This window comes from Caloenas nicobarica, unplaced genomic scaffold (genome assembly GCF_036013445.1).
Source record: "Caloenas nicobarica isolate bCalNic1 unplaced genomic scaffold, bCalNic1.hap1 Scaffold_83, whole genome shotgun sequence".
NCBI classification, from domain to species: domain Eukaryota; kingdom Metazoa; phylum Chordata; class Aves; order Columbiformes; family Columbidae; genus Caloenas; species Caloenas nicobarica.
In genome coordinates, this window is record NW_027017717.1 from 1227296 (window position 1) to 1253789 (window position 26494).

The window sequence follows — 26494 nt, forward strand, 5'->3', positions numbered from 1 at the left end:
TTCTTTTTTCTTCCACTTGCCCTCACCAGGGACATTTGTCAAGACCTTCAGAGGGTCCCTGGGCAGTGGTTTCTCCACCAACTCCAGTTCAAACCTGGATAGAAAGAGATGACACCAGCATGACCCAGGGCACCACCAGCCCTCCCGCTTGCTGGGATCACCTGCTCACAGGCAGAGTTTAGCACACTCGTAAAGGCCATTGTGTTCCCAAGTCGACTGTGCCCCATCCCCAAGGACTGTCCTGGGAGATGGGGTCACTGAGGAAGGAGTCCTGGTGACATGGGAAAGAAAGTGTTGCCTGAAATCCTCCATCTGACCCATCAGTTCTGCTCACAGGAATGGCCACAGGCCAGATACAAATGAGAGTCACTGCTCATTGTCCCTGCAGCAGGACACTCGTGGTCACACGGAGCAAAAGCCGCCAAACTGCAGCTGAGCGGCTGCTCAGCCAGAGGCCAAAGCTGCCGATGTGCTCACTGGGGACAGACGATGACACGGCCAGTGGGAGTCAGGGAAGCAACAGCTACCGTGTGAAGACACCACCATGTGCAGCAGCTGGGCAACCTGCAATGGAGGAACGTGGAGATGGCAGGGCATGTTCAATGTGGGCAAGCTCCTCAAGAGTGGAGGAGTTCAGGGCAGGAAGAGGTGGCGGGATCGTGGTCTCGCCTGGCCTGAGCAGCTGGCCGTGTCCTGGCCGGCGGCATACAGGCAGGGCTGGGGAACTGTGGTGGGTCTGCTCAGATGGTGGGGGGCTCTGGGAGTCGGGGTGCTGGTGCCTGTGGCCTCACAGGTGCCCCCGTGCCCACCTCACCCGGGCTGAGGCTGGAGCAGAAACTGTGTGTTCCAAGAGCAAATGGCACCTGGCAGCCCCGTGCCCAGGACTACAGCTCCCAGCATGGGCTGGGGCGCTCCCTCCAGCTCTCTGAGCCATGGCCACAGCGTCCCCGGCCCGGCCTGGTGAGGCCTTGGCACAGGCCGCCCCGGGCAGTGGTGGAGTCACCGTCCCTGGAGGGTTTAAACCATGGGCAGATGTGGGGCTGAGGGACATGGCTCAGTGTGACCTTGGCAGTGCTGGGTCACAGTTGGACCTGGTGATCTCAAAGGTCTTTTCCAACCAGAAGGATTCTGAGCATCCAGGACAGACTTGGTGGCGCGGAGCAGCAGCCTCTGGGCCCGGCCAGTCGGCCCAACTCGGTCTCACTCGCTGTTGGCTCATCCAGCCCAGTTCAGACCCAGTGACTCGACCTCCACATTGAACCAGAAGAGGCTGCAAGACGGGCCCACGCAGCACATAGCTCTCAAAACCCCCTGTCCTGGTTTTGTTCAAAACAAGTTTCTCTTGTAGTGAATTTCCCTGTCAGCTAAAGTCTTCTTACTAACTGCAGTTTTCCTGAAAGTTAGGTACATGTTTTGGTAGACATAGCAATGGAACGCAAGGTCATTGATAATGATGCATCCCGCGAGATGGGCAGGCAGGAGGTGAACTGAAAAACTGACCAACTAAAGTATTCCATCCCATTCACGTCATACTTCATATAAAAGTGGGAGGTCACGAGAATCTCATCCCTTTTCCTTATGGCCGACATTGGGAGAGGACCTTGCGAGTTGTCCCTGCGAACTGAGGCCTAGTGACAGACTGAATCCAGCTCCGGTTGGCTGGAGAGTCCAGTCCAGAACTTCGGGTGCCGGCCCTACACCTGCCGGAGCAGTTGCCGCGACTTTCACGATTGGTTTTGTATATTTTGTATTATTTTCTCTATTTCTGTTAGTAGCATTAGTAAAACATTTTTAATTTTTCCAACTCTCTTCTCTCTGTCCTTCTTTTCCCTCCCAATCGCCTGTCCTTAGTGGGAAGTGGGGAGAGGAGGGGTTGAAGGGGAAAGTGGGGGTTGAGGAGGTTAACAATACATCTGCCACGGTTTTACTGTCACCCTGCAATCAAACCACGACACCCCCTCACAGAGACTTCTCAGAATGGGGATTTCACCAATTGCCCCAAACCCCACAGAGAAGCAAACACCCCGTAAATGACACACGCAAGGCCAACAAGTGTTTGTTTCTAATTGTGGCTTTGGCTTTTCTGCCCGCTGGTGCCCAGTGAGTGTTTCTGAGAAGCGATCCCAGCCTTGGGACGCAGGTTGCAGCTGTTCCTCGAGGGCCTGTGGGCAGGCTGCTCTGGAGAAATGCCCCAGAGTTCACTCCAGGCCATCCTGGCTGGACTCGACCGCATCCAAGAAGCAAATGAGGAGCTGCAGGGCCTCTTGGAACAGCACATCATCAGGTATGGCCAGTTCGGCTGCCAGGTCTCCAGAGGCTTGGTCGGCAGCAGAGGGGCTGGATGGGACATCACTGCCCAGGGGTGTCCCCATGACGGGGGCCGTGCCAGAGGTGTTGAGGTGCGAGGACAGCTGGCCCTTTTGCTGGTGGCCAGGCATGGCTGTTGGCAACACCACAGGGGCTGTGGCCACCGCATTCCCCTCCAAATTGGTGCCACCAGTGTTCCCAGGTGTGGGGCTGCTTCTGGGACCGTCCTTGGCAACCCGCACCATGTCCAGAGAGACACCAAAGAGCTGATGGGCCTCTTGGAGAAGCACCTCCTCAGACACTTCAACATCATCAGTGGGATCCTCTGGGGCTTGTTTGTGGGGAGCAGCAGAGGGGCCTGGGAGGGATGTTCCTGCTCCGAGGCGCCCCTGCGGTGGTGGCCATGCCAAAGCTGCAGGGCTGTGCCCATTGCCCCTGGACGTGCCGGTAGCTGGGGATGGGGATCGGCAGCACTGGAGGGGCTGGGGCCACCACTGTGTCCTGATGGACATAGGGGCTCATCCACTGGATGTGGAACTCGCAGGAGCCAAAGCAGCAGCCACACGGAGCCCTCTGCAACCCTGTGTGGGGGAGTGGGAGCCGTCCTGGGCGGGGGGGACCCTCCATGGGCACCCCCCAAGCCAGGCCCCATTGCCAACAACTCCCAGCTCTGCACAGGCACGTGGGGAGCTGGTGGCTGGAGCAACCCTGCGGGGTGAGCTGCTGTGTGGGGAACAGGGCCGCAAAGCGGGAGGAGACTCGCTTCTGGGAGGGGAGACGTGACAGATGGCCCCAGGTACTGGGGAAATTCTCTGGAAACTGGATTTACTAGGCATGCATCAGTCAGGCCAGGGCAGGGCCGCTCGGCCAGGCTGGCTGAACCCCCGTGCCATATCTGCCGGGGGACTGGGGTGGTGGGTGCTGGGAGTGCCTGGGTAGGAGATGGCAAAGGTGCCGAAGGTGCCAGGGTGTCCGAGCAGACAGGGGTGTCGTCCCTGCTGGTGGGGCTTGGGGGGCCGGGGCTGCCCCCCCTGCCAGGGATGCCCAGGCTGCGGGGAAGGGCTGCTCCTGCCCGGGTGGTGGGCACAGGGGGGCTGAGCCTGCAAGAAGGACAGGAGCCATGGCCAGCGGTCACCTCTGCTCTTGCCCCCAGGAGTGTCCCGGGCTGCAGATATTGGGCTCGGTCCCTACCTGGCGGGTAGAAGGTTTGGGGGAGCACAAAAGGCTGCAGGACCCACAGAACTGGGGGGGTAGGGGGGTGTGCACTGGGAGCCACTGGGGCTGCAGCTGGGGCTGCAAGTGCCTTTGGCTGGAAGCCTTGGGCTGTTCCCAGAGCTGGGACATCCTTGGCATGAGTGGGAAAGGCACTGAGCGCTGGCCCTAAGATGGATCCCTGCGGAACCCGCCACTAACTGGTTGCCAGCCCGACATGACCCCATTTTCTGGAACCCTTTGAGCCCAGCCCATCAGCCAATTGCTCACCCACTGCACTGTGTGTTTACCCAGCTGTGCGCTGGACATCTTGTCCAGGAGGATCCTGTGAGACACGCTATCAAAGGCTTTACTGAAATCCAAACAGATCGCATCAACAGGCTTCCCTTGGTCAACTAGGTGGGTAACCTTCTCCTGGAACGAAATTAAGTTTGTTAAGCAGGTCTTTCCCCTCATGAACCTGTGCTGGCTGGGACAAATGACTGAGTAGTTCAACAAGGGCAAGTGCAGGGTCCTGCACCTGGGGAGGAATAACTCCAGGCACCAGTACAGGTTGGGGTGGACCCGCTGGTCCCCCCATGCTGCCACTGCTGGGGAACCTGCTGCAGTTATTCCCAGCCAGGACCTTGGAGGGGCTGCTCAAGGTCGGGACATGGGGGGACATGGGGGCGACATGAAGACCTGCTGCGGCTGTCCCTAACATGGACCCTGCAGGAGTTGTTCAAGGTGGGGACATGGGGGGGATATGGGGACCTGCTGCAGATGTCCCTAACATGGATCCTGCAGGGGCTGCTCAAGGTGGGAACATAGGTGGGGACGTGGAGACACAGGGGGGACACAGGGGGTTCCTGCAGGCACTGCTCAAGGTGGGGGAAGCGGGGGCTTTGGGTGTCACCCGGTGTCCCCTCAGGTCAGCCAGACGTTCCTGGCATGGCTGGGGACACGGCGGGTGGGCAGGTGACATGAGTGTTCCCTGGTGTCCCCAGCTCAGTGAGAAGTACGGGCCGGTGTTCACGGTGTGGCCGGGGACGCGGTGGGTGCTGGTGCTCTGTGGACACGCTGTGGTGCGCGAGGCGCTGGTGGACAACGCCGAGGCCTTCGCTGGGCGTGGGCGCATGCCCACCCTGGAGAGCACCTTCCACGGCCACGGTGCGCGGGGACACCGGGGGGGACACCAGAAGTGGGACCCCAGAAGTGGTGGGAGCCCAATGGTGGCACACTGACAGCCGTTGGACCCCAGTGATGTGCCCACCCTGCGCAGGGTGCTGAACCCCCCATGGATGCTACCCACCCCCTCCCACCCCCTATGGTTGCTCACCCCACCATGTCCCCCCTCCGGGGTCCTGCCCCCGCCATGGGTGCTGCACCCCCATGGCTGCTGACCACCCGTGCCCCCCAGGGGTGGTTTTCGCCAACGGGGAGCGCTGGCAGCAGCTGCGCCGCTTCTCACTCTCGGTGCTGCGCGACTTCGGGGTGGGCTGGAAAAGCATCGAGAGCCGCATCCAGCAGGAGGCGCAAGCGCTGCTGAAGGAGCTGTGGGACACCCAGGGTATGGGGGGGACAGGGTGGGGGACACGCACCCCTGGGTGCTGACACCCCCCAAAAATACCCCTGCCGCCCCAGAGAAGTGCTTTGACTCTCACATACCTGCTGGTCTGCATCAGGGGTACGGGGAGGAGGTGTCAGGGGGACTGGGGGGAGGTCGGGAGAGGGGACCAGGGTGGAGGGGCACCCCTGGGTGCTGACATCCCCAAAAAATCCTCCCGCCCCCGCTTTGACTCCCCTTTACCTGCTGAGCTGCACCCAGGTTAAGGAGTGGGGGGGTGAGGGGGTTTGGGGAGGTCTGGGCGGGCGGGGGTGTCACCCTTGGGTGCTGACCGCCTCCCCCAAAAGATCCCCCTTTCCCCCAGAGAAGCCGTTTGACCCCGCGTACCTGCTGAGCTGCGCCACGTCCAACATCATCTGCTCGATCGTGTCCGGGAACCATTTAGACTATCGCGACAGCGAGTTCCTGGAGCTGCTGCGGCTCATGAACGACAGTTTGCAGGAAATCAGCACCCCCTGGGCGCAGGTGGGAGGAGCAGGGGGTGGGGGGGCTCAGAGGGCTGCATTGGGGGGAGGGGGGCAGTGAATTTGGGGGTCCAGGGTGTGCGACGATGAACCAGAGTTTCTGGGAGCACCCAGTTGCTGGGTGCATGTGGGGTCAGGGGGTGCAGGGGCTGGGTGGGGGGAGTCAGGGGGGGTGCAATGATGAACAAATGGTTTGGGGAGCTCAGCACCCCTGGGCGCAGCTGAGACCTCGGGGTCGCAAGGGAATGCTGGGGGGGGCACGATGGGTGGGGAGGGGGGCTTCTGGGGGAGGGACCAGTGGGTGGGGGGGTCTTGGGGGTGAATTGGGGGGGTCAGGGAGGGTTCGATGATGAACAACAGGTTTTGGGAGCTCAGCACCCTGGGCGCAGTTGGGACTTGGGGGGCATAAGGGGTGGCTGGGGCTGTTCCGGGGGTGGCTGGGGGTGTCATAGGGGTGAAGTAGGGGGAGAGGGTGGGATAGGTGGGGGTATCGGGGGTTGCAATGGTGATCAAAGAGTTTTTGGGAGCAAAGCACCCCTGGGGGCAGCTGGGACCCCGGGGGGTGCAAGGGGTGGCTGGGGGTGGGTCCAGGGAGTGCGGGGCAGCGGGGGGTGTCATGGGGGTGCAGTGGGGGCAGTACGGGGGGTTGCAATGGCGGGGGGGGTTGGGGAGTGCAATGATGAATTTCTGGAAGCTCCCAGTCTCTCAGTGCAGGTGGGACAGGAGGGATGCAGGGGGTGGCTGGGGGGGTCCGATGGGTTGCGGGGGTGCAGGGGCATGTCCGTGGTGACGTGCGGACACAACCTGAAAAAGTATTAGTTAATACCAACAAATATCGGTACCCCCCTTTTCTTGGGAGTTCCGAAAAATCAATTTGCCATTGTTGTCCAGGCCCATTCCCTTTCCCAATTCAACTCATTTCTAGCTTGGGCATATTTTTGGGATTAGTCTGGAGGCAAAGATCACACTGTTGTATCACCTGTTTTACAGTGGTATACAAATTTCTAGCTCTTATTTCCCTGATCAAATGTTTGCATAGTGCTTCTGCTCCTTTTCCCGGTGGGGTGTGAACCCACCCTTCCTTATTATATGATCCCTCTAAATCTACGATGAGTTTCCGATCCTCTTTAGTATACTCTGGCTTACCTTCTAAAGAGACCTGCCCGTCAGGGACTAAGGCACTTTCTATTTTTACCTTTTGCTTGGCCACTTGTTTTGCCTCTCTGTCTGCCAGTTTGTTTCCTTTCTCCAATTCCAAACTCACTTTCTGGTGTGCCTTAATATGCATGATTGCCACCTTCTTAGGAAGTTGAACTGCTTCCAATAGTTTCAATATCTCCTCCGCATGCTTGATAATGTTTGCCTTGAGAGTTCAAAAGTCTCCTTTCCTTCCAAATTGCTCCACGTGCATGCACAACCCCAAAAGCATACTTGGAGTTGGTATAGATGTTAACAGTTTTACCTTGAGCTAGTTCCGGAGCACGAGTAAGGGCAATTATTTCTGCCTTTTGTGTGAAAGTATTTTTAGGCAAAGGTCCAGATCACTTCACGGCTAGTAGTTATGGCATAACCAGCATGCCTTTCGCCGCTCAGGATACAGCTGCTTCCGTCCATAAACCAGTTTTCAGTGTTTTCCATAGGAATGTCTTTTAGATCTGGTTGATTGGATTATGTTGCTTCGATGGTCTCCAGGCAGTCATGATGAACTGGTTCTCCAACGTTACAGCTAAGGAAAGAAGCTGGGTTGACAATGTCAGTGACGATAATTTCTACATCATCTTGTCAGACACCGTGTGGGATACTAGCACAGTCATTTTCTGACCCATGGTAAGTCTCCGAGCCTCCTGTATATTCAGTACCACTGCAGCAACTGCCCGCAGGCATCCAGGCCACCCTTTTGCAGTTGTGTCTAATTGTTAGGAGAAGTAGGCCACAGCTTGTCGATATGGGCCAAGGTCCTGTGCCAGTATACCCAAGGCTATTCCCTGCTTCTCGTGAGAGAATAGAAAAATGGTTTACTCACATTTGGGCTTTCTCCTGTGATACCCGGTATCCTTGGAGCCCCAAAAGTTCAATAAACTTACAGTCCAGGTTAGACACGTCTCCTCTATTCTGGTAGTGATCAAAATGTCATCCACATATTGTAGCATTTGTCCCTCATCTCATCATCAGAATTTCACATTCAAATCACTTCCCTCCACTAATTTACTCTCATGTGTAAAGATGCATCTTAAGAGGGAGCAAGGTGGTACTTTAGTAATGGAACCGGTTCTCATTTTATAATTATCTCCCCAAACAAAATTTTTTTGGTACCAAATATAAATATGCAAACTAAAATACTGAGCTCAGACATGCAAACCAAATACCAAGTTCAAATATGCAAACAGATCACAATTACAATTAATCAAAACAATATCTCGATTTTAGCATTGCACCTTTGGACAGCTTACCGCTCAGCCAGGCAGAGGTACCACTGGGTCTCCCTGACAAAACAGGTCAGTGCGCGCTGGAGCCCAATCAGCACCTGACCCTCCGCTGCCTTCAGCAAGCTGGACTGGGCAAGGCTTTTATTAGAGTCTCATCTAGGGTATTACAACTGTCATCCCCAAACAGGGTTTCTTGCCTGGTGTGCACACAAAAAGCTAAATTTAGTACACCGAGATGAGGCACAGCCTACCACACAAAAAACCTTACATGCACACAGTTAAGAGCTAAACTGCTCATCGTACAGATGGTTGTACTCTACAGATTATTACAATAGACGTGGAATACCCAGGCACTTATAAAGATAACACACATAATTACCAAGCTAGCTATTAGTTCAACAAACACTTATCATTCGCTTCGTCCATCTCCGGCCGGTCTCCTCGCGGAGGACGCGGAACCGCGGATCAGGACTCCGCACTCACTTTGCAGTCAGACTGCGTCTCGAGCACTCATTCACACAAAGCACGGTACCCGGCACAAAAACTTCTTAATCATACAACATGTAACCGTCCCCATAAGTATTCCAATTACAGTTACATCAATATAAACTTCAATTCCCATGGGTTAAGATGTTATAAAGTTACAATCGCCACGGGACTTGAACCCCCGATGATTGTTTCAATCGCCGCTGGGACTCGAAGCCCTGACGACTGTAGTGAGACTTGAACCCACGACTGGAGACTCTGTTTACCCTTCTCCCGCTTCCATACAGTCATTAGCGGGTCCATCCTGGCTCCCGAAACCGGGACACAACAGAAGTCTCAAGGTTACTCGATCTACCCCCAAGATCGCTAGCGGCTGACCCCCTTTTGGTCGAGTCAAGTCAGTAACCCCCTTAGGTACCCATTTACACCAAACCAAACACCAATATGGGGAATCTGGCCACGCGTGGACGTCTCCTATGAGTTAGTGGGCCTCCATGTTACAGTAAAAAAACATGCCTGATCTGCTTAATGCAAATGGTCGCTGTCTGCCCTCGCGGTGACCAGCCGGAGTGGAGCCCCTCCGAAACAAAAGGTTCGGGACGCGTCTAGGAGGTCCGTTTCTCTCAGGCGGTCTGCGCAGCCGGGCAGAGTTCGTCCTGCCGCAGTCGCCAAAATGACATGCGGCAACAACTTTACAACCTATAAAGTCATAAAACTTTACAACTCGCAAGGTTATAAAGCAGGTATGTTTGTTAGACGTCGGGCGCATGAAGGATCAATCCTTTAATCTTGCGTGCGCCTTCTAACAATAGAAGATGTTTTTAAATACAGCAAGGTGTTACATATTCATGATAACCCCAGGAACGCCTATACCTATTCATAACCTTTCCCCAAGAAGGTGGCTCTTATTAAAATGAGTTCCAGGACCTTGGCCCCTCCCTGTTGCACCTGCGCAGTGCTACCTGGTGATCATGAACTTTTCATCTTCGGCTTAGAATGCTGAATTGGCTGGGACCCCAACTGCTGAGTCAGTTAAAGTATCATCCCTTTGCTGAAAATCTTCGTTATTTCGTCTCCTCAAGGATACAGCTGGATGCTGTAAAACTTCTTATCTTTGCATTTAATGAGGCTCTGTTTCTGAACATAATTCACAAAACTCGAGGCCCTTGCTACGTGGTTAACCCTTTAATTGTTAATTCCCTGTAACAGCGGCAGAGCCGAACTCATCCAAAAAAAGAGACAAGTTTGCTCCTCACGTATAAAAATATCCAGACAAGTTGCCTTTCCATCTTGTCACGTGCAATAGTTCTATTGGGGCTGTCGAGAACAGCACAGTTGACAACACCAACATCTCTGTAGGTGGTTTTCGTTTGATAAGGATAATGTCAAGCAGTTTGTAACCAAACCCTTTAAATTTAAAGTTCCTAGAAGTCCTGACACTTGGTTTTAGGGCCTAATTAAACAGGCCTGCAAACAGGCTGTCAGGCTTTGTTTTCCTGAAGGAAGAAATGGAGGCACAGGGAGTGAAGCAGGACATGACCCGGACTAACTCCTCCCTTTTGCAACCTCCACTTTTGCTGCCACGTCCCAGGATTTCAGACACGCCAAGACGGCAGCTCTGGACTGGGAGGCCCGTTTAGATCTGGCAAGTTTGGAGATTTGTGGAGGGGAAGCCAGCGACAGTTTTCTGTTGCCGTGCGATGAAGGAGATGACCCTACAGAGGAGCGCTGCTCCACTGAGCTGAATGGTTTTGGAAACCATTTTGATTCCCTTTGAAAAAACAAACCCAAATACCCAAACACTCGCCCGCAGTTTCTCTCAGTGAACAGGGTTAGAAAAAGCCTACGAACCTACGAGGAGTAACGGCTACACAGCAGCCTAGTTACAGCTATCCAGAAAGGTATGAACGCTTGTACACCTCTCTATATCAATCTCTATAAATACAGAATTCTACACAAGGAACTGTGGAAAGACGTCGTTCAAGGCTGGCTTGGTTTTGTTGTTTTACAAAAGCTCACGAGGCCTTTTGTTCAGATCGCTGCTGTTTTCTGCCAGTTTGGATAAATCGTTCTTACAAGGGATCTGGTGGATTCCAGCACGTTTCTGCCTCTCTTAGAGTCATAAGACACTGAGAAAAATGTTTGAGGTTAGAAAAGGTTTGAACAAGGGGGGTCACCTCTGCTGAAGTGGAGGGTGTTCAAGGTCCCAGGGGGAAGCAGCCTCATCTTTTCACTCAGGTACATAATTGCTCTGACCAGAGACAAAGGAACAAAAGAGAGCAGAAACACTGACTTCCACAAAATGAGCCAGTGTGTTTAACCACAACTCACATTTCTGGGGAAGGAACCCCCCTTTGCTGGGGAACAACGCGTTCTTGATTTCAGTTGCCTATTCTTTAAAACCTTTAGTAGAATAAGGAATCTATTGAATCACAAAGTGAAAACATTGCTCTAAATGACAAGAACTTCATTTTTCCTTTCCCACTTGTAGTAAATGTTAGAGCGACCTAGTGATTCCTGTTGCTAGTTAAATGAGATGGCAGATGGCTCATGTTATTGATAAGGATGTTCTGAGTCTATTTTGAGGAAACCAGATGTACCGAAACACAGGAACAGGAACAGACAAATCGTGGACTGAAGGACAAGAAGATGACCAAATGGGGGAGATAATAGAAACGTCAGCCAAAGCCAGAAGGACAGTGATTTTTTTTCTACAAGGACCCCCGAGTTCAGATAAAGGACAAACTGAGGAAGATGAGAGCCTTCATCCTGACGACCACCAGATGGGGAGAGAAGACCCTAACACCAAGACAGAGCATGCGTATCTATTAGTATGAATATGTATTAGTGGGTGGGATAATTCCCCAAAATAGAGAATTGTAATAACAAAGCGGGGGTATATAATGACCACTAAAAACTTTGTCAGGTGTGCGCGTAGGTGGAACGCAGATTCCCACACACCCAGCGCTGCTTTGCTTATCTCCACTACAATAAACTTCTCTTGAGCATAGACTCTGTCTGTGTGGAGTAAGTTTATCTATCACACCACTTCTGCTGGGACTGTGTAGTTTTGCATTATCTATGTTCTCCTCTTTGATATTTCTTCCTAATCAGAACATTACACAGCTTTGTGAGGTTCCTCTTCACGGAAGGCAGGAGCCCCGGAGAATAAAAGACACAGGCACACACACCTACATGTGCCCAAACCCCTGTGTTGTTAAGGAAGCGGCTGGTGTGAAAACCTTATTCATGCCCCATGTTTCCTGCAGAACCACCTTCTTGCTTGAGGAATGTGGGCTCTGCCCTGTGTTCCAGCAGAGCTGCCTCAGCTGGGAAGCCACAACCCGGCTGCAGTGGTGCTTGTAGCCTGTGGACTGCTCGCGTGTGTCTGGTAGAAACCAGCTTGAGGGCGCCGACGGAACGACTTGCAGGAGGCGTTGGTAAGACAGCGGGGTTCGGTTCCCGCCTGCAAGGCCCAGCAGTCACACGAAAGCGTGTGGTGCGTGTGCACGAAGCAGCTCCCGGGAGCGCCCGTCCCTCACGCTGCCGCAGAACAAGCTCTGCTCCCCGCACAGCTGCAGTCCCGCCCGTCGGGCCCGCTCCCGGCGCTCTGTCCGGCTGAGCAAGGGCTTCCACTCCGGCCGGGCTGAGGGCGGGGCAAGGGGCGCGCGAGGGAGCGGCGGCGAGCTGCGATTGGCCGGCTGCGGGCGGCCCACGAGGCCGCGTCCGGTGGCCGTGGTGACGCCGCGGCCGTTGCCGGCGGAGCCGTCGGGGCGAGCGGTCGGGGCGAGAGAGAGAGAGCGGGAGTGCGGGGCTGGCGGAGCCGGCAGCAGCTCTGCCTGCGGCCACGGCCGGGACGCAGCGCCATGTGCGGGATCAGCTGCGGGCCCTGCTGCGGACGGGTATGAGCAAGGCCGGGCCCCGCCGCCCGCCCTCCCCCGGGCCTGCGGGGGCCACGGGGCCGGGGGGCGGCAGCACCGAGTGCCGAGAGAAGGGTGTTGGTGGCTGGTCCCGAGTGCCGAGGGACGGGACGGGAGGAAACGGCCTCCAGCTGTGCTGGAGGAGCTTCAGGTTGGGCGTTGGGAGCGTTTGCTGCCAGCAGGGGTTATTAACCGTGGGAACAGGCTGCCCAGGGCAGCGGGGGAGTCCCCAGCCCTGGAGGGGCTGAACGGACGCGGAGGAGGTTCTGGGGGACGGGGCTGTGGGTTCTCAGGGCCGTGTTCTCAGGTTCTCAGCACAGGTTCTCAGGCCGGCATCAACGGATTAAGCCTAAGAGTTAACATAGTCGTTAATATGAGTTAGGGAAGGGGGGAAATGGGCAAAAAGTATCCTGTTCTGGTGACAAAGCTCTTCTTTCCAGTGACGTGTTCTCTGGGCCTGTAAGCAACAGACAATGCTGAAATCTTTTCAGTGATCAACTGCTTATATATTTAAAAACAAAAGCAACAACAAAACGTTTCGAAGCAGAAAGGACTTTTGAACAAGGAACAAGTTTTGTCTGAGATGTAATAGAATCCCGTGCCTTGAGGTGATTTCCAGTCAAGTGTTACAGTGATTATAGGTTCTCAGGGACATGCCAGGGGTGGGTTAAGGGCTGCACTCAATGACATTCAAGGTGTTCTTCAACCAAAGTGATTCTATGATTCTCTCGTACAATCTATTTTTTGCATTGTAATAGTGCCTAAAGGTCAGGGTTCCTATGATCTTGTCCTGGTACTTTTGCAAGAACATTAAAAGTAAATGTGTTACTCTCTGCAATTCAGAACTGCCTTTCTGTTGTTTTCTAACAGGCTCGGAATTTCTCCTTTCGGAACCTGTCTCTCTGGAGATGTTGGAGGAGACAAAGGAGGAGGACACCCCGGAGGAAGACACGCGAGGAAGACGTGGAGTCTCTGCACAGCCTTGAGGAGAGTCTGACCAAGCCAATGGAGGAAGGTGTGCAGACAGCAGAGCGCATTGAGGAGAGTCCAGAGCGCATTGAGGAGACTCCAGAGCGCATTGAGGAGAGTCCAAGCAAGATAAGAGAGGAAGATGTGGAAACTCCAGAGCACACTGAGGACAGTCCAAGCGAGATAAGAGAGGAAGACGCAGAGACTCCAGAGCACATTGAGGAGACTCCAGAGCACATTGAGGAGACTCCAGAGCGCATTGAGGCTGGTCCAAGCAAGATAACAGAGGAAGACGCAGAGACTCCAGAGCACATTGAGGACACTGAGGACAAGCCAACTGAAGAAGATGCGGAGACTCCACAGAGCCCGGAAGACAGTGTGAGGAACCAGCCTGGGGAAGACATGGAGGTTCCACAGAGCGTTCAAGAGGCAAGTCACTGGTGTACAGACAGTTCTATCTGACTAGGGGATATTTTAGAGGTAAAGGAGGTAAAAACAAACAGAAAAGCAACTCAAAAAAACCCAAAGCCCAGTCTCCCCAAACCAGGATTTTGTTGCACTGCACTCAGAAGAAATCCTTTCTAATTTAGTTGTTGCTGTGCTTAAGGCTGTGGTGGTTAGTAAAGCCCTGAAATTTTAATTGTTCGATTGTACGTATGATGACAAAACATTATGCGTTTGCAGAGGGACCAGTATATGTATTTCTAAAGTTAATTGTTACATCTATTTTCAATTCTCTTGTTCTTTGCTCCTCAACATGTATCAGCATGTTAATGCAGTGGCTGTTAGTGCTGGGGTTCAGGAGATCTGGACTCTCAGGTTCAATTCTTACCTCTTTCCTTGGCTTGTACAGTAATTTGTGCACTCAGCTCCTCTCTGCTTTCATTTAGAAGTCCAAAAGTTACCCCGGGTAACTAAAGGCAGCTAAAAAGTGGCAACTTAAGTGAGTATTTTTGAGGCGGTTTGAGATCCTCGTCTTGGCATGCTGGTGTCTGCAGCTGGTGCTTGTGCAGGGACCATGTTCCTTTCTCTCTTACTTGTTTTCTTTGCCCTTTTCCTGGCAGAGCACAACTGAGGATGGAGGTGAAGAAGTAGAAGAAGCAGCTGTTGACTGTGACACCCTGAAAAGAGTGCAGATCCAGCAGACTGAGGATGAAGGAGCAAGATGGCTCGGGGTAAGTAAAGCTGGCGCGGTGGCATTTTGGATGGCTGCTCATGGACTTTGGAGCCTGCTCCAGGGAACTGAATTCCACACAGATCATTATGATATTAACTTTTAGCACTGACTGCTCCCACTATTAAAAAAAAAACCCAAACCAACAAAACACTAAAGTTGTGTGTCTGGATCATCTGAAACGGCTGTCTTCTTGTGTTGGCTCTTCTTGTTTTCTTGATGTGTAAAACAGATTTGACCGGTGGTGGCAGTGGGTCAGATGGTACTTAGTGCAGAAATAAGGGTCTAGCTCATGGCCTGAGAAGTTGAACACTTGTCAATTATTTTGGACTGGCTGTGGCTCATTTCTGCTGTTAGGAACCTGTCTCAGGTCTCCCAAACAAATAGTCTCGGTCTTTTGACTAAAGAAGGTCTCTGAAAAGTCACTGGAAAATTCCTCAAATCTTAAGTGAATATAGGTTTGGGTTTTATTTTCGTATTGCTTTCTCAGCCAGCCGAGAAATTAATTGTCTGCCTTTCTGCAAGAATTACAGCTCTGTACTGTTTTTCGAAGGTATTTCCAAGCATGAAGGCTTTAGGGGTAAGCGCAATGAGCTGAAATGCACAGGCACTCAGTTTGGCAGGTGCTGCTGCCTGCACCGTTGTGTCCAGGTTGGTAGTATAGAGACTTTGAGTAGCAGATTTCCTACCTCTGCCTCCTGTTATTACCAGGAGAAACATGAGAAAGTATTTTTGACCTCCTGTACATTTCCCAGCTGCTGGTTTTGTGTAAGAGGTGGGGAGCATTTTGAGCATGTCTGTGTCCCATAAAGATACTTTAGAAAAGTAGAATTTTTTCCCGTTTCGGGGGTGTTGTTCCTTGTACGTAGAAGGAGTTTGCCAGGTCTTGGTCATGTTCTCAAGGGAAGAGCTCTAAGTGATGCTGCATTTGTAGAGGGATGTGGAGGCTTTTCAGGTGAAAAGCATTTGGTATTTGGAGAGCCAAAACTGACAAAATTGTTTAGTAACTAGAGATGGACTATTCCTGTGAAAAGACGGAACTGAATCTGTGTTTCGCTGTGCAAGCTGTCAGGGATCTGGCTTCTGTTTGAGCTTTGTGCTTTGTTTTTGTTTCCACTTTGTAGGCTGAAGGGGACCAGTTACCTGCAGAACACACTGTCAGCCAGGCCGAGATGTGCAAAAGCAGGACCCTGAAAGCTGGCACTTTGGAAATGCTTGTGGAGACCCTTCTGATGGCCTTTGAGGAGAATGATTTTACATACATCAACATCTTCCTCTCCACATACAGGGCCTTTGCCTCCACCAGCACAGTCCTGGAACTGCTCCTGGACAGGTAAGAACCGGGACAGAATGGAAACGGAGCCATCATTGATTACACATGACGGGGGGATGTTGGCAAGAATTTCTTCTACTACTTTTAGTGGACATGGACTTAATAACCTGACGGACAGAGGTCAAGAACCCTGCAAAATTCAGGATTTCAGCATAAACACACATAAATGTGTAAATGCACGCTGCCCACATCCCAACTCTCATGAAAGCTCAGGCGCCAGGTGGGGAAAGTGTGCGGGGTCTGGCTGCTGAGGAACCAAACTGGGACCGACACCAGAAAATCAATACAGCTTTTCCATTGAAATGTGCACGCTCAGATGTATCCTGACGTCCTCCTACCCCGTATTTAAGGAGGTGCAAGGTGTGGTTTGCAAGGAGCTGTTCCAGCTGATGCCAGGGCTCTCCCCGCAGGTCTCTCCAGGCTCAGTGTCCCCAGCTGAGCTCCCTGTGGCTGTGGCTGCGCCGCTGCTGTCAGAGGGACCACGGGTTTGCCTGATTTAGTCTGGGTTTGCTTTGCAGTGCACGGGGATATGTGCAAACCCTTCATCTCTGCCTCAGCTTCCCCAGCCCTGGTGGAATTGTCCAACATGAAGCCCTGTCATAAGATTGTTGAAACTCTAGTTCCTGTTTTAAAGCCTTGGGCGGTGCTGAGGGTGTGAGCCGTGGCAGGGCAGAATAATCCTGCCTGCAAGGCACAGGCCTTGCCTGGGTAGGCAAGAGATTCTGCTTTGCTGTTGGAATTGAGCCCCTGGTTTCCTCTTTCCCGGTGGCGTTTTCACAGCCCCATGGCCATGCCCACTGGTGACAACTGTGCCAGTAGTTTGGGCACAAGTGGGCACGTGCCACCAGGAAAACTTGGTGTGAAATCACCCTGGGAGTGGGGAGGAATGGGAAATACTGGAGAAACAGAAGCTGCGTTGCAGAAAGTGGTTGTGTTCCAGCCTCCTTGTGTGCTGGAGGGAAAATGGGCAGAAAGGGTCTTGGAGCTGTGAGCAGAGAGACTGTTTTGGTTGATTCCTCCTCTGTGCAGGCTGCTTCCTAGGAATGAACAAACTAGCTTGGAAGATACTGGCTGTTTCTTCAGGATTTTTTTCCTCTTCAAGCTCCTTAACTTTGCCCGACTCTTAGATTCCACATTTGCAGTTTGAGCTAGAAACACTTTGTAGTTGTTTATGCTAATTGTATATGAATTACGCTATTTGGGATTTTGCTTTTACTCAGTAGAGGTTCCTCTAAACCCCCTTCTCATTTTTCAGATATGGAAACCTGGAGGTCTCAAGCTGTGAAGAAGCTGAAAGCCAGAATTCCCCCGAATCCACCACAGCGCTCAGGACGTAAGTTTGGTTTTGCGCCACCCAGCGAGCCCCAGGCAGGGTTGGGTGTTGGAGGAGGACGTGGGCAGCAGAGCTGTTGTTTCCTTGGACACTTCACAGCCCTGTTTGCTTCACGGAGCTTGTGTAAAGGCCGAGTATCAACTGTCTCATAACACATCCAATAATGCGACCCAGAGAAAATCTTAGTGTTTTTGTTAATGAGTGCGCTGGTTTCTCAAGGTGTAAGTGAAGAAGCAGCCTTTAGTTTCCTATGAAGTAATATCTTAATAATATTTCTTGCATAAAAAGAACAAATTAAATTCTGTGCTCGCAGAAGTGTCCAGACTGCCTTCACGTGGGGGATGAATGTCTCAGTGTTGTTCTGTTAGATACAGATCCAGGCGATTGCATCAATACCTGCTGTATAGAACCCACGTGTTCTCTCTGAATTTGCTCACAGTGCGATCGCATCGATTTTACAAGCCTGGCTTGATCAGTGCGCCGAGGATTTCCAAGAGCCGCTGGACTACGTGTGTCTGATGGAGGTGCTGGATTATCTGAAGAGGAACATACCCGGCTCTGACCCGGAGAAGAGGGCGCAGAATCTCTTGGAGCAGTTCCAGAAAGAAGAACTGGAGAATGATGGTAAAGTACCTTTCTCTACTGTCTGTGTGTTCTCCCAGTGTCAAGCCTGTGCTCTCCAAGCGTCCTGGTTTTGGTTAAGCAAGACCAAATGTCTTTGAGCGAATCTTCCTTTCTGCTGAGTTCTTGTACGTGCATTTTTCTCAAGTTGGCTGCGTGTTTTTCAGACCCCGTTGGCTCTGGAGTGGATAACGGTAGGACTGGTGTGCAGAAAGGCCCAGGCTTACACTTTAGACAGGCCCTGCAGCCCTGAATCCAGCTCTGGTTTACTGCCGAGTCCAGCCCAGGGCGTCGGGGTGCCTGTCCTGCAGCTGCTGGAGCCACGATTGGTTTCGTATATTTTGCATTACTTTCTCTCCTCATGAGTATTACTAGCAAAGCATGTTTTAACTTTCCAACTGGTCTCTCTCCCTTCTCCTCCTCTTCTCTTAAAATCTGGACATAAGAGCATTCTCAAGGCAATATTTTGGGGGTATAATTGCAGTCTTGTCTCTTTGCAGTTCAGCTTTACTTCAGACTGTAGAATGTATAAATACTGACAAGTAGATTATCAACATTCTGCAGTGTTAATAAGGAATTGTTGTTGCGGGGTTGGTGGGTTTTTTTGCTTCCAAAGAATGGTTAGTGAATGGGTTAGGGCACTTCTCAGTGAAGAGACCCTGAAGAGCTCAATTCTTTCTGTTTCTTTTTCTTCCACCTTCTCTTTGCCAATTTAACCTTCTGGTCCTTACTTTTCTCACTAAAATAGGCAGCACGGTGAGGCCGTTACACCAGGCAGGACCCTTTGCATGTTGTGCTATTGCATGTAGTGATTTTTGAAATATCTGCTTTGATTCAGTGTTTGCTGTATAGATTTACTAACTCATGTTTTCCACGCCGGACAGACGGGTTCCACAGCCTTTCTCCCCACAACCTGGACAATGAAGAGGAACTGGAGATCAGCAGTCCAGAAGAACTCTCTTTCTTCCAAGAAGACCTTGTGGCAGAACAGCTGACATACATGGACGCGGTATGTAGATCATACCTATTACTTGAAATGCTCGGGGCAGTAGTACTGGGCTTCTAAATTATTTTTTAAGTTATGTCAATGTAAGTCTAGTGTTCCAGAACAGCTCTATTGCTGGGACACAGAATGCAGCTCTGCTGGGTTATCCAGACTTGCTTTGTTCGTTTGGCTTTTCCTTCGGTTATGCTGAAGGTGGTGTTTGTCTTTTTTTTTGAAGTGTGAATGTAGACTGCGTAGCCTTTTTGGCAAAGTTTAATATTTGACCCCTCAGAAATAGCGTGGTTTTACTATATTTTAGGCTACCTCGCCTAGACGTGTATAAGTACTTTTAACTGTAGTGCTCCGATTTGGTTTGTTTGTATCAATCTCTTTCAAAAGTATCATTATATAGAAATTTTTCTCCTTGGTTATGCAAGTGATACAAAGGTATCTCTTATTTTGCCAGGACTGTTTAGCTGACAGTTCTTTTAGGGCATCAAGCCTAAAGGGTTATGCCAAAGTGTGTATTTTAAACTAAGAGAAAACAAATATTTCCCTTTTAATACCATATTAGATTTAGGTCCAAGTTGTACTGTAAGCGTGCATTGCTTCCTGTGCGCAACAGAGATCCAGGCTGACTTGGGCACCTCTGTTTCCCTCTAGACACTCTTCAAGAAAGTTGTGCCCCAGCACTGTCTGGGCTGCATCTGGTCCCGAAGGGAGAAGACAGAGAACAAGCACCTGGCCCGGAGCATCAGAGCCACCATCTCGCAGTTCAACGCCGTCGCCAACTGCATGCTCAGCACCGTCCTGGAGAGCAAAGACCTGAAAACACAGCAAAGAGCCAAGATCTTGGAGAAGTGGATTCGCATTGCATGTGTAAAGCATTTATTGGCGACTGTTTAATGTTCCTTGTGCGGGTGCCGTGGGGCTGGGAGGGGAGAGGGGGGTTGTACATGTTAGGCCCAGGCCAGGGAGCAGCTGAGCTCTCGTTCTTTCTGGTTTTGGCCGACTGTCCCTGTCACAGCACACGCAGTGTTGCTCTTCCTCTCTTTGGGCAGCATCAGCACAAAGAGATGAAAGTGAGGAAGACAAGATGTAAATGCCAAAGCCCATCAAGTGTTTGGTGGCCGGAGGGGGCAGTGATATTTTTGATGCTCAATATTTGTAGAGCTGCCCGCTTAGCAGGGAGAATGTGCAGCAAGCAGGACACGGGGCAGACAGAGGAGCACTGACCTGTTGGTGATGCTGACGTTTAATGCTCCTGGGTTTCTAACCGCTCCTTTCACAGGAATGCAGGATCCTCAACAACTTCTCCTCCTCCAAGGCCATCGTTTCAGCACTGCAGTCCACCTCCATCTATCGCCTGAAGAAGACCTGGGCCTGTGTTCCAAAGTAAGGCTGCCCCAGACAAAGGCAAAAAGCTCCGTGCTCTTTCTTTGTACCCGTTTATCCGCCTTCTTACAAGAATCTCCTACCTGCGCTGTGATTGAGAACCCTCAGCAGGGTCAGCGTCCCTGCGGCATTTCTTTGTGTCAAACAGGGCCTGGGAGCACCAGAAGATCCCAGGAAGGTTCCTGGTAGATGTGCAGCGTGTCACTGGATGTGTTTTGGTGCCGTTATCTTTGATGTGCCCAACTGTTAATGATTCATGAGAAAAAAATAGGAACCTGATCTGATTTAGAGTGCTTACAGATAACTGGAATGATTTAATCTTTTCCTGTACAGGGACATAATGCTGATGTTTGAAGAGCTGTCCGACATCTTCTCCGACTGCGACAACTTTTCGACAAGCAGGGAGCTGCTGATGAAGGTGGGAATGAGTTTGAGTTGCAAGGCTTGTGATCGCAATCAAAGCCGAGCTCGGCCCTTTTCCTAACCAACAGAACTCCCGTGTGCGGTGCTTTGGGGAAGACAGGTCTGTAAATCCCGGGCTTTTCTGCTGGGGCGAGAGGTGCCGCACAGCGCAGTTTGACGCAGATGAGTTACGAATGAGCACGTTGGCTTTCTACCGCTCTGTACAGACATGAACCGCTGGCTAAGATACTAAGGATGGTGTCATGAAAGAAAGCATCATTTACAAGAGCACTGTTTGCTGAAGCAGACGAGTTGTATTTTGTTTGCTTACACAGGAGTATTCTAGCATTCTAATAATTCTTCTTATTATTATTATTCTAATTTTTCTTCTTCTTCTTCTTCTGCTAATAATAATATTAATTATTATTATTATTATTATTATTATTATTATTATTATTATTATTATTATTATTATTATTATTATTATTATTATTATTATTTCCGGGTCAGTTAATCCAGCATTGCTCTGATGGTTTGCAGGGAGTCACGCAGGGCACGGTACCTTACCTTGGTACCTTCCTCACAGATTTGGTGATGCTGGACACAGCCCTTCAGGACTATCTCAAGGTAATTTGGGGCAATTTTTGGAATCCTAAATATCCTCCCTCCCTTCCCAGCACTGTGTCTGCTCCTCTGTCTTCCACTGGGTTCTAGTGCAGTTCTTCAACATGGAGGAATCTATTTAAAAAATAGACTCAGGTACACAAGTGCTGGGGTTTCTCCTAGAGCTGGAAACAGGTATTTGTAGAAGCCTTTGCTCAGGGCAGGTCTGGCCTTTCCCTTCCTTGGTGTCGCTACTTCATCCTGTTTGTGATGAAATCCAACCGAGCCTGTGCTCTTCTCCTCTGATCCCTTCTCTTTCCTTGCAACAGGGTGGGCTGATCAATTTTGAGAAGCGGCGAAGGGTAAGTGGAACGTTGACTATTCCATGATCTTTAGTTCCTGATGCTCTCTGCTAGAGCGTTCTCTTGGCGAGCCTGTTGTCTTTGCTCAGGCGTATCCGACAGCCGCTAATGTTAATGCAGTTTGTGAGGAAGGAACGATCCCTGGCCCGCTGTGAACCTCTGCCGGGCTGCGAGGGGCGGCGCGGGAAGAGAAATTCCTTTTCGCTGCGGGCAGCAGGGGAGGAGGAGCTGCAGGGCACTCGCTGCCACGGGATTTACGTCTGGGGCGCGCACATTCCCCCCGTTTGGTGTTCACGGGAACACGTTACACGTGTGTGTTCTGTGTGCTGGGAGTGAATCAGACCTGCTGGCGTGAGACCTTTGCTTGCCACGAGATACAGTTTGTAACCATCTTCCTTGTGCTGCAGTAAATCCTGGTGGGTAAAAGGTGCAGAGAGTGACCCAGGTACCTGGGCCTGAGAAACCAAGGCTCAGCGTTTCCTTCCAGCCTGAGCCTCGTTGGTCAGAGATCAGTAGCAGCAAAGGCGCCGGGGTTTCCTCTGTGCGAGGGAAGTCGTGCCAGATCTCGGCTCTGGGCTCTGAAAGCAGCCGTGGTTTGGCTGTGATGGAGCCGTTTCCTTCCCTCAGCTGCTCCCGGCTCCACAAACCACCGCTCGGACTTGCCGTGTGTGCAGAACCGCACGGGCCAGGGTACTCATGAGATACACGAGCTGCTCCGTGCTCATGGGTCCAGCTTCACACAAAGCAGCGGCAAAGCTGAACCGTGCTGAGTGCTCAGCTCTGAGTCTAGAACCTGCTCCAACATGAGGGGTTATAAGAATTCTTTTGGCCAAGCGTGTGTGCAAGCGGAGTTGGGGAAGAGCAGCACGTTCCAGTCACACGTTGGGGACAGCGTTTTGTGTTCCTCTGGTGCAAGTGTGAGTGCACGACGTGCAGAGCCGGGGAGGATCAGGCTCTGCTTTCGTCACAGGCACCTCTAGTTCTTTCCCTTGCTTAGTGCCTGAGAACCACCTCCGTACAGGCGTGATTCCTCTCTCGGCGCTGCTCTGGCCACGCAGGGTGAGCGGGAAGGGTGAGCTGCAGAATTGCATTGTTTGAGAAACTGGTTCTTGAAAGAGTCACTTCTTCAACTGAAACTGAACCTGGGGTCAAACTCAGTTTGTCCTGCATCTGTTGCTGCGTGTGTTTAGTATCTGAATGAGTCTGGCTTTATTTTTCTAATTAGAATTCCTATTTTATGATTTGTTTTCTTAGGAATTTGAAGTAATCACCCAAATTAAGCTCTTGCAGTCTGCATGTAGCAGCTATTGCATGCCATCAGATGAAAAATTCCTGCAGTGGTTTAGGAGGCAGCAGCATTTAAGTGATGAGGAGAGGTAGGGTCTCAGCCCAGCTGGCGAAGCAGCTTTTCTTCCCCCGCAGGCAGGTTCTCTCAGCCTTGAGCTCTGCGCTGCCAGGAGCTGCCGCACGCTGCTGCTCCCGGAGAGTGGAAATACACACGGGCAGAGCTGCGTCCCTCCTTGTGGGGATGCAACCCTCTGTGAAGTGGGAATAACCCAAGGTCTCTCAGATATTGCCACTTGGCAATGTAACTAGTATAACTATATAACTAATAGTATTGCCTGTTCTGCAGTTTCCGCCTTTCCTGTGAAATTGAAGCAGCTGCTGAGAAGAGCGTCACATCAGCCACAACTCAGAAGAGCGTGGGGAAGAGATTCAGCCTGTGAGTACAACGGGGAGAGGGGCGTTTGGTGGCTGACTATGAACCGCAATAAATCAAACACCAGCTGACAAACCTGGCTGGGGACCCAGAGTACTGCAGTACTGTAAGGAGACACCACCAGCTAGAAATACGTATTTCTGTCTGACGTTGTCCCTTTCTAGTGGTGCAAGTAGCCGTGAGGATTATCGACTAAAGACACTAGAAGTAACCTTAAGGTGTCAGACAAAGGAACAATGTTAGTGCTGGATTATAAATGCGATTCAAATTTGCGGTAGCAAAAGAGAGTAAATAAGGATAGAGTCTAATTTGATATACACATGCAAAGAATAGGCCACTGGAGACAGGAAAACACAACACTCCGTCAGGTTTTTGAAGCAAGTGACAGCTTTGCTCAGCCCAGCTCTGTTGTGCTTTCCCTCACCGGCCGTTGCGCTTTCTTTTCTCTCCTAGGCCGTTCCTGGGCTTGGGGCTGAGCGCCCACAGCACACCCATCACAGCGCAGCCCAAACCCGCTCCGGGTGGGAGCTCTGGGGACAGCAGCGTCACAATCGTCACTGCCAGCGCCACTGCAGAGGAGCCTCAGCACAAGGTAGGGCCTGGGCCCTGTTTTCAGCACACACAGCCTGTGCGAGGCTGCGTTGCTCGCAGTGGAATGGAGGGACCTGAGCTCTGGGAAAGGCGTTTTTGGGGGGAAAGCTCATGTTCATAAGCCCAGCCTAATTGTGGGGCAGGCAGAGCAGCTGAGCAAGTGAGAAGCAGGTGAGGTCAGAGCTCAGCAGCCCTGTGGGTTTGACCTGCCAGGAGCTGCCCAGAGGAAGCCTTGCCTGGGCTGGGTTCCGTTCCCAGGGAGCTTGGTCCTACAGACTCTGCTCTTTTGACCTAAACTGCCTTAACGGGGTTGCTGAAGCCCTTGTTAAGGCTGTTTTGCTGAAGAGTGTCATATTTAGCTGATGGATCTTTGAAATTGTACTAAACGTTCTTAAACCAAACGAAGCATGAGGTGCTGGACTCTGGCATCCATCACTGGTTTAAACTGTTGAGCTGGAGCAGTTGTTAGTGTGATTTCAATTGATCTCGTCCCCTCCCTTGCTACCATCTCATGCCAAGTGCTCCAAGAAGTGCCCCGACTCCATGACAACCACCACATCAAAAGAAGTGCCTCCAGTGCAGCCAGTTTACAACCAGCAGAAGGGAGACAGCTGCATCATCCGGACCAGCCTGGAAGATGACAGAAGTGGCAACATCTACAAGAGCATCCTGGTGAGTGGTGGGAACAGCAAAATGCTGTTACCGTGGGTGATGTTGTCACCCCAGGTGACTTAAATGGTGCTTTTAGTTTTGGAAACACCCGTTCACTGATCAAACCTCAGAAAGTGTTTAGCACAGGAGATCAATGGATGTCTGCAAACAACAGCTGGGGCAGCGATTGCTGTGGAGTTGATGGCTGCTGAGAACAAGGTCTCACCTCTCCAAGTGGTTGCTCAGGAGAGCAGAGGCTGTGATTTACTGCTGCATTTCTAGAACAGTGTCTGTCGTCTTGAACTAAATCAACCACCACGTGTCGCAAAGAACGTGGTTTAGTATCTGGCTGAATCTGCTACGCAGTTACTGACCCGCTGTAATTTTTCAGTTCTTGGAAATCTTTTCCAAGCCCAAGTAGTCTGCAGAAAGACAGGCCTTTGCTAATGATTCAGTCATTAAAGAGAGAATAAAGCAGAAGCTCCCATTGCAACTCTGTCTTTGCAGCTAACGAACCAAGAGAAGGCTCCTGCTGTCATCCAGAGAGCCATGGAGAAGCACAACCTGCAGTCTGGCTCAGCTGATTACGAGCTGGTACAGATCATCTCCGAGGCCAAAGGTGGGGAAGCAGAGCTCTGCTGCTGCTGCTGGAAAAGTTCTGCGGCATCTGGAAGGAAAGAGTGAAATGTGAAGTGACGTCAGAAACGCCATCGACACGTTGTCGCAGCTGCTGGTGAGAATAAACCCTAACGCTAAGTGGTGCGCAAATTAACGCTTGCTCCGCTCCCTCTCTTGCAGAGCTGGTGATCCCACCCAAGGCGAACGTGTTCTACGCCATGAACACCCAGACCAACTTGGATTTCATCCTGAGGAGGAAAGCTGCAGCAAAGGAGGAGCCTGCCGTTAATATATGTTGATGTTTCATCTTTGTATCGTATTTGACCTTGTATATTATTTACTATTTATAAGTATTTTTAAGTATTTACTATTTATAAGTATTTTAAGTATGTAAATTTTTTCCCACCAGTTTTTGTCAGGAGTTAATATATTTTAATACTTGATCTGTATATAATATTTGAATAATATAATGTAATATAGTCTAGTATAATATGGTCTAGTATAATAGAGTATAGTATAATATAATATAGTATAATATAGTATGTAAACTTTTTTGTCTCGAGTTAATATATTTCGATATTTGTTCTTTATACAATGTTTGAGCTTTGTATAATATTTATATAGACGTATGTAAACTTTTTCACACAAATTTTAGTCTGGAGTTAATGTATTTAAATGTTTGAACTTTGTATTTAATCTTTATATAATATTGGAGTTTTATATAATATTTAATATTTGTTAAATAAGTACCTAGACTTTCCCCATGAATTTTTGTCTGGCGTTAATATATTTTAATAGTTGATCTTTATATAATATTTGAGCTTTGTCTAATATTTCATATTTATATAATAAGTACATAAACTTTTTTCCACCTGTCTTAGTCGGCAGTTAATGTATTTTAATATTTGATCTCTAGCTCATGTATAATATCATTGTATACTATTTAATAGATATTTATATAATAAGTATATAAACTTCTTTTTCACCAGTTTCTGTCTGGAGTTAATATATTTTGTTTGATCTCTATATAATGCTTGAGCTTTATATTATATATATATAATAAATATATAAACTTTTTTCCACTAATTTTTTCTGGAGTTAATATATTTTAATGTTTCAGCTTTATATGATATTTAATCTTTATACAATATTTAATGTTTCTATAATACATAGATTAACTTTTTACCACTAATTTTTATCTGGAGTTTGATGTATTTTAATGTTTGATCTCTATATACTATTTGATCTTAATATGATATTTAATCTTTATACAATAGATCATGTTTCTATAATAAATAGATTAACCTTTTGCCACT

General features: G+C 50.3%; 1 protein-coding gene across 1 annotated transcript; it reads left to right on the top strand.

Moving 5' to 3' along the window:
- The first annotated feature begins 4292 nt into the window (after nt 1–4292).
- Nucleotides 4293–25477, top strand: LOC136002945 (ral guanine nucleotide dissociation stimulator-like 1). The gene is made up of 23 exons (XM_065658180.1): nt 4293–4385; nt 4506–4668; nt 4919–5068; nt 5430–5590; nt 12054–12572; nt 13292–13766; nt 13857–13879; nt 14455–14565; nt 15689–15897; nt 17153–17230; nt 17670–17854; nt 18736–18860; nt 19500–19715; nt 20128–20231; nt 20565–20697; nt 21144–21260; nt 21566–21598; nt 22853–22974; nt 23232–23321; nt 23772–23910; nt 24390–24581; nt 25068–25179; nt 25359–25477. Exons 1-23 carry the CDS (start codon nt 4293–4295, stop codon nt 25475–25477), a joined length of 3669 nt encoding a protein of 1222 aa, XP_065514252.1.
- Nucleotides 25478–26494: the final 1017 nt, after the last annotated feature.

Bases quoted from the DNA above. Each gene is read 5' to 3' on its own strand.
- LOC136002945 (XM_065658180.1), top strand. From the start codon at position 4,293: ATGGATCCTGCAGGGGCTGCTCAAGGTGGGAACATAGGTGGGGACGTG. The intron at 23,322-23,771 runs GTGAGTACAACG...TTTCTCTCCTAG, and splicing joins GTGGGGAAGAGATTCAGCCT to GCCGTTCCTGGGCTTGGGGC. The intron at 25,180-25,358 runs GTGGGGAAGCAG...CCTCTCTTGCAG, and splicing joins GATCATCTCCGAGGCCAAAG to AGCTGGTGATCCCACCCAAG.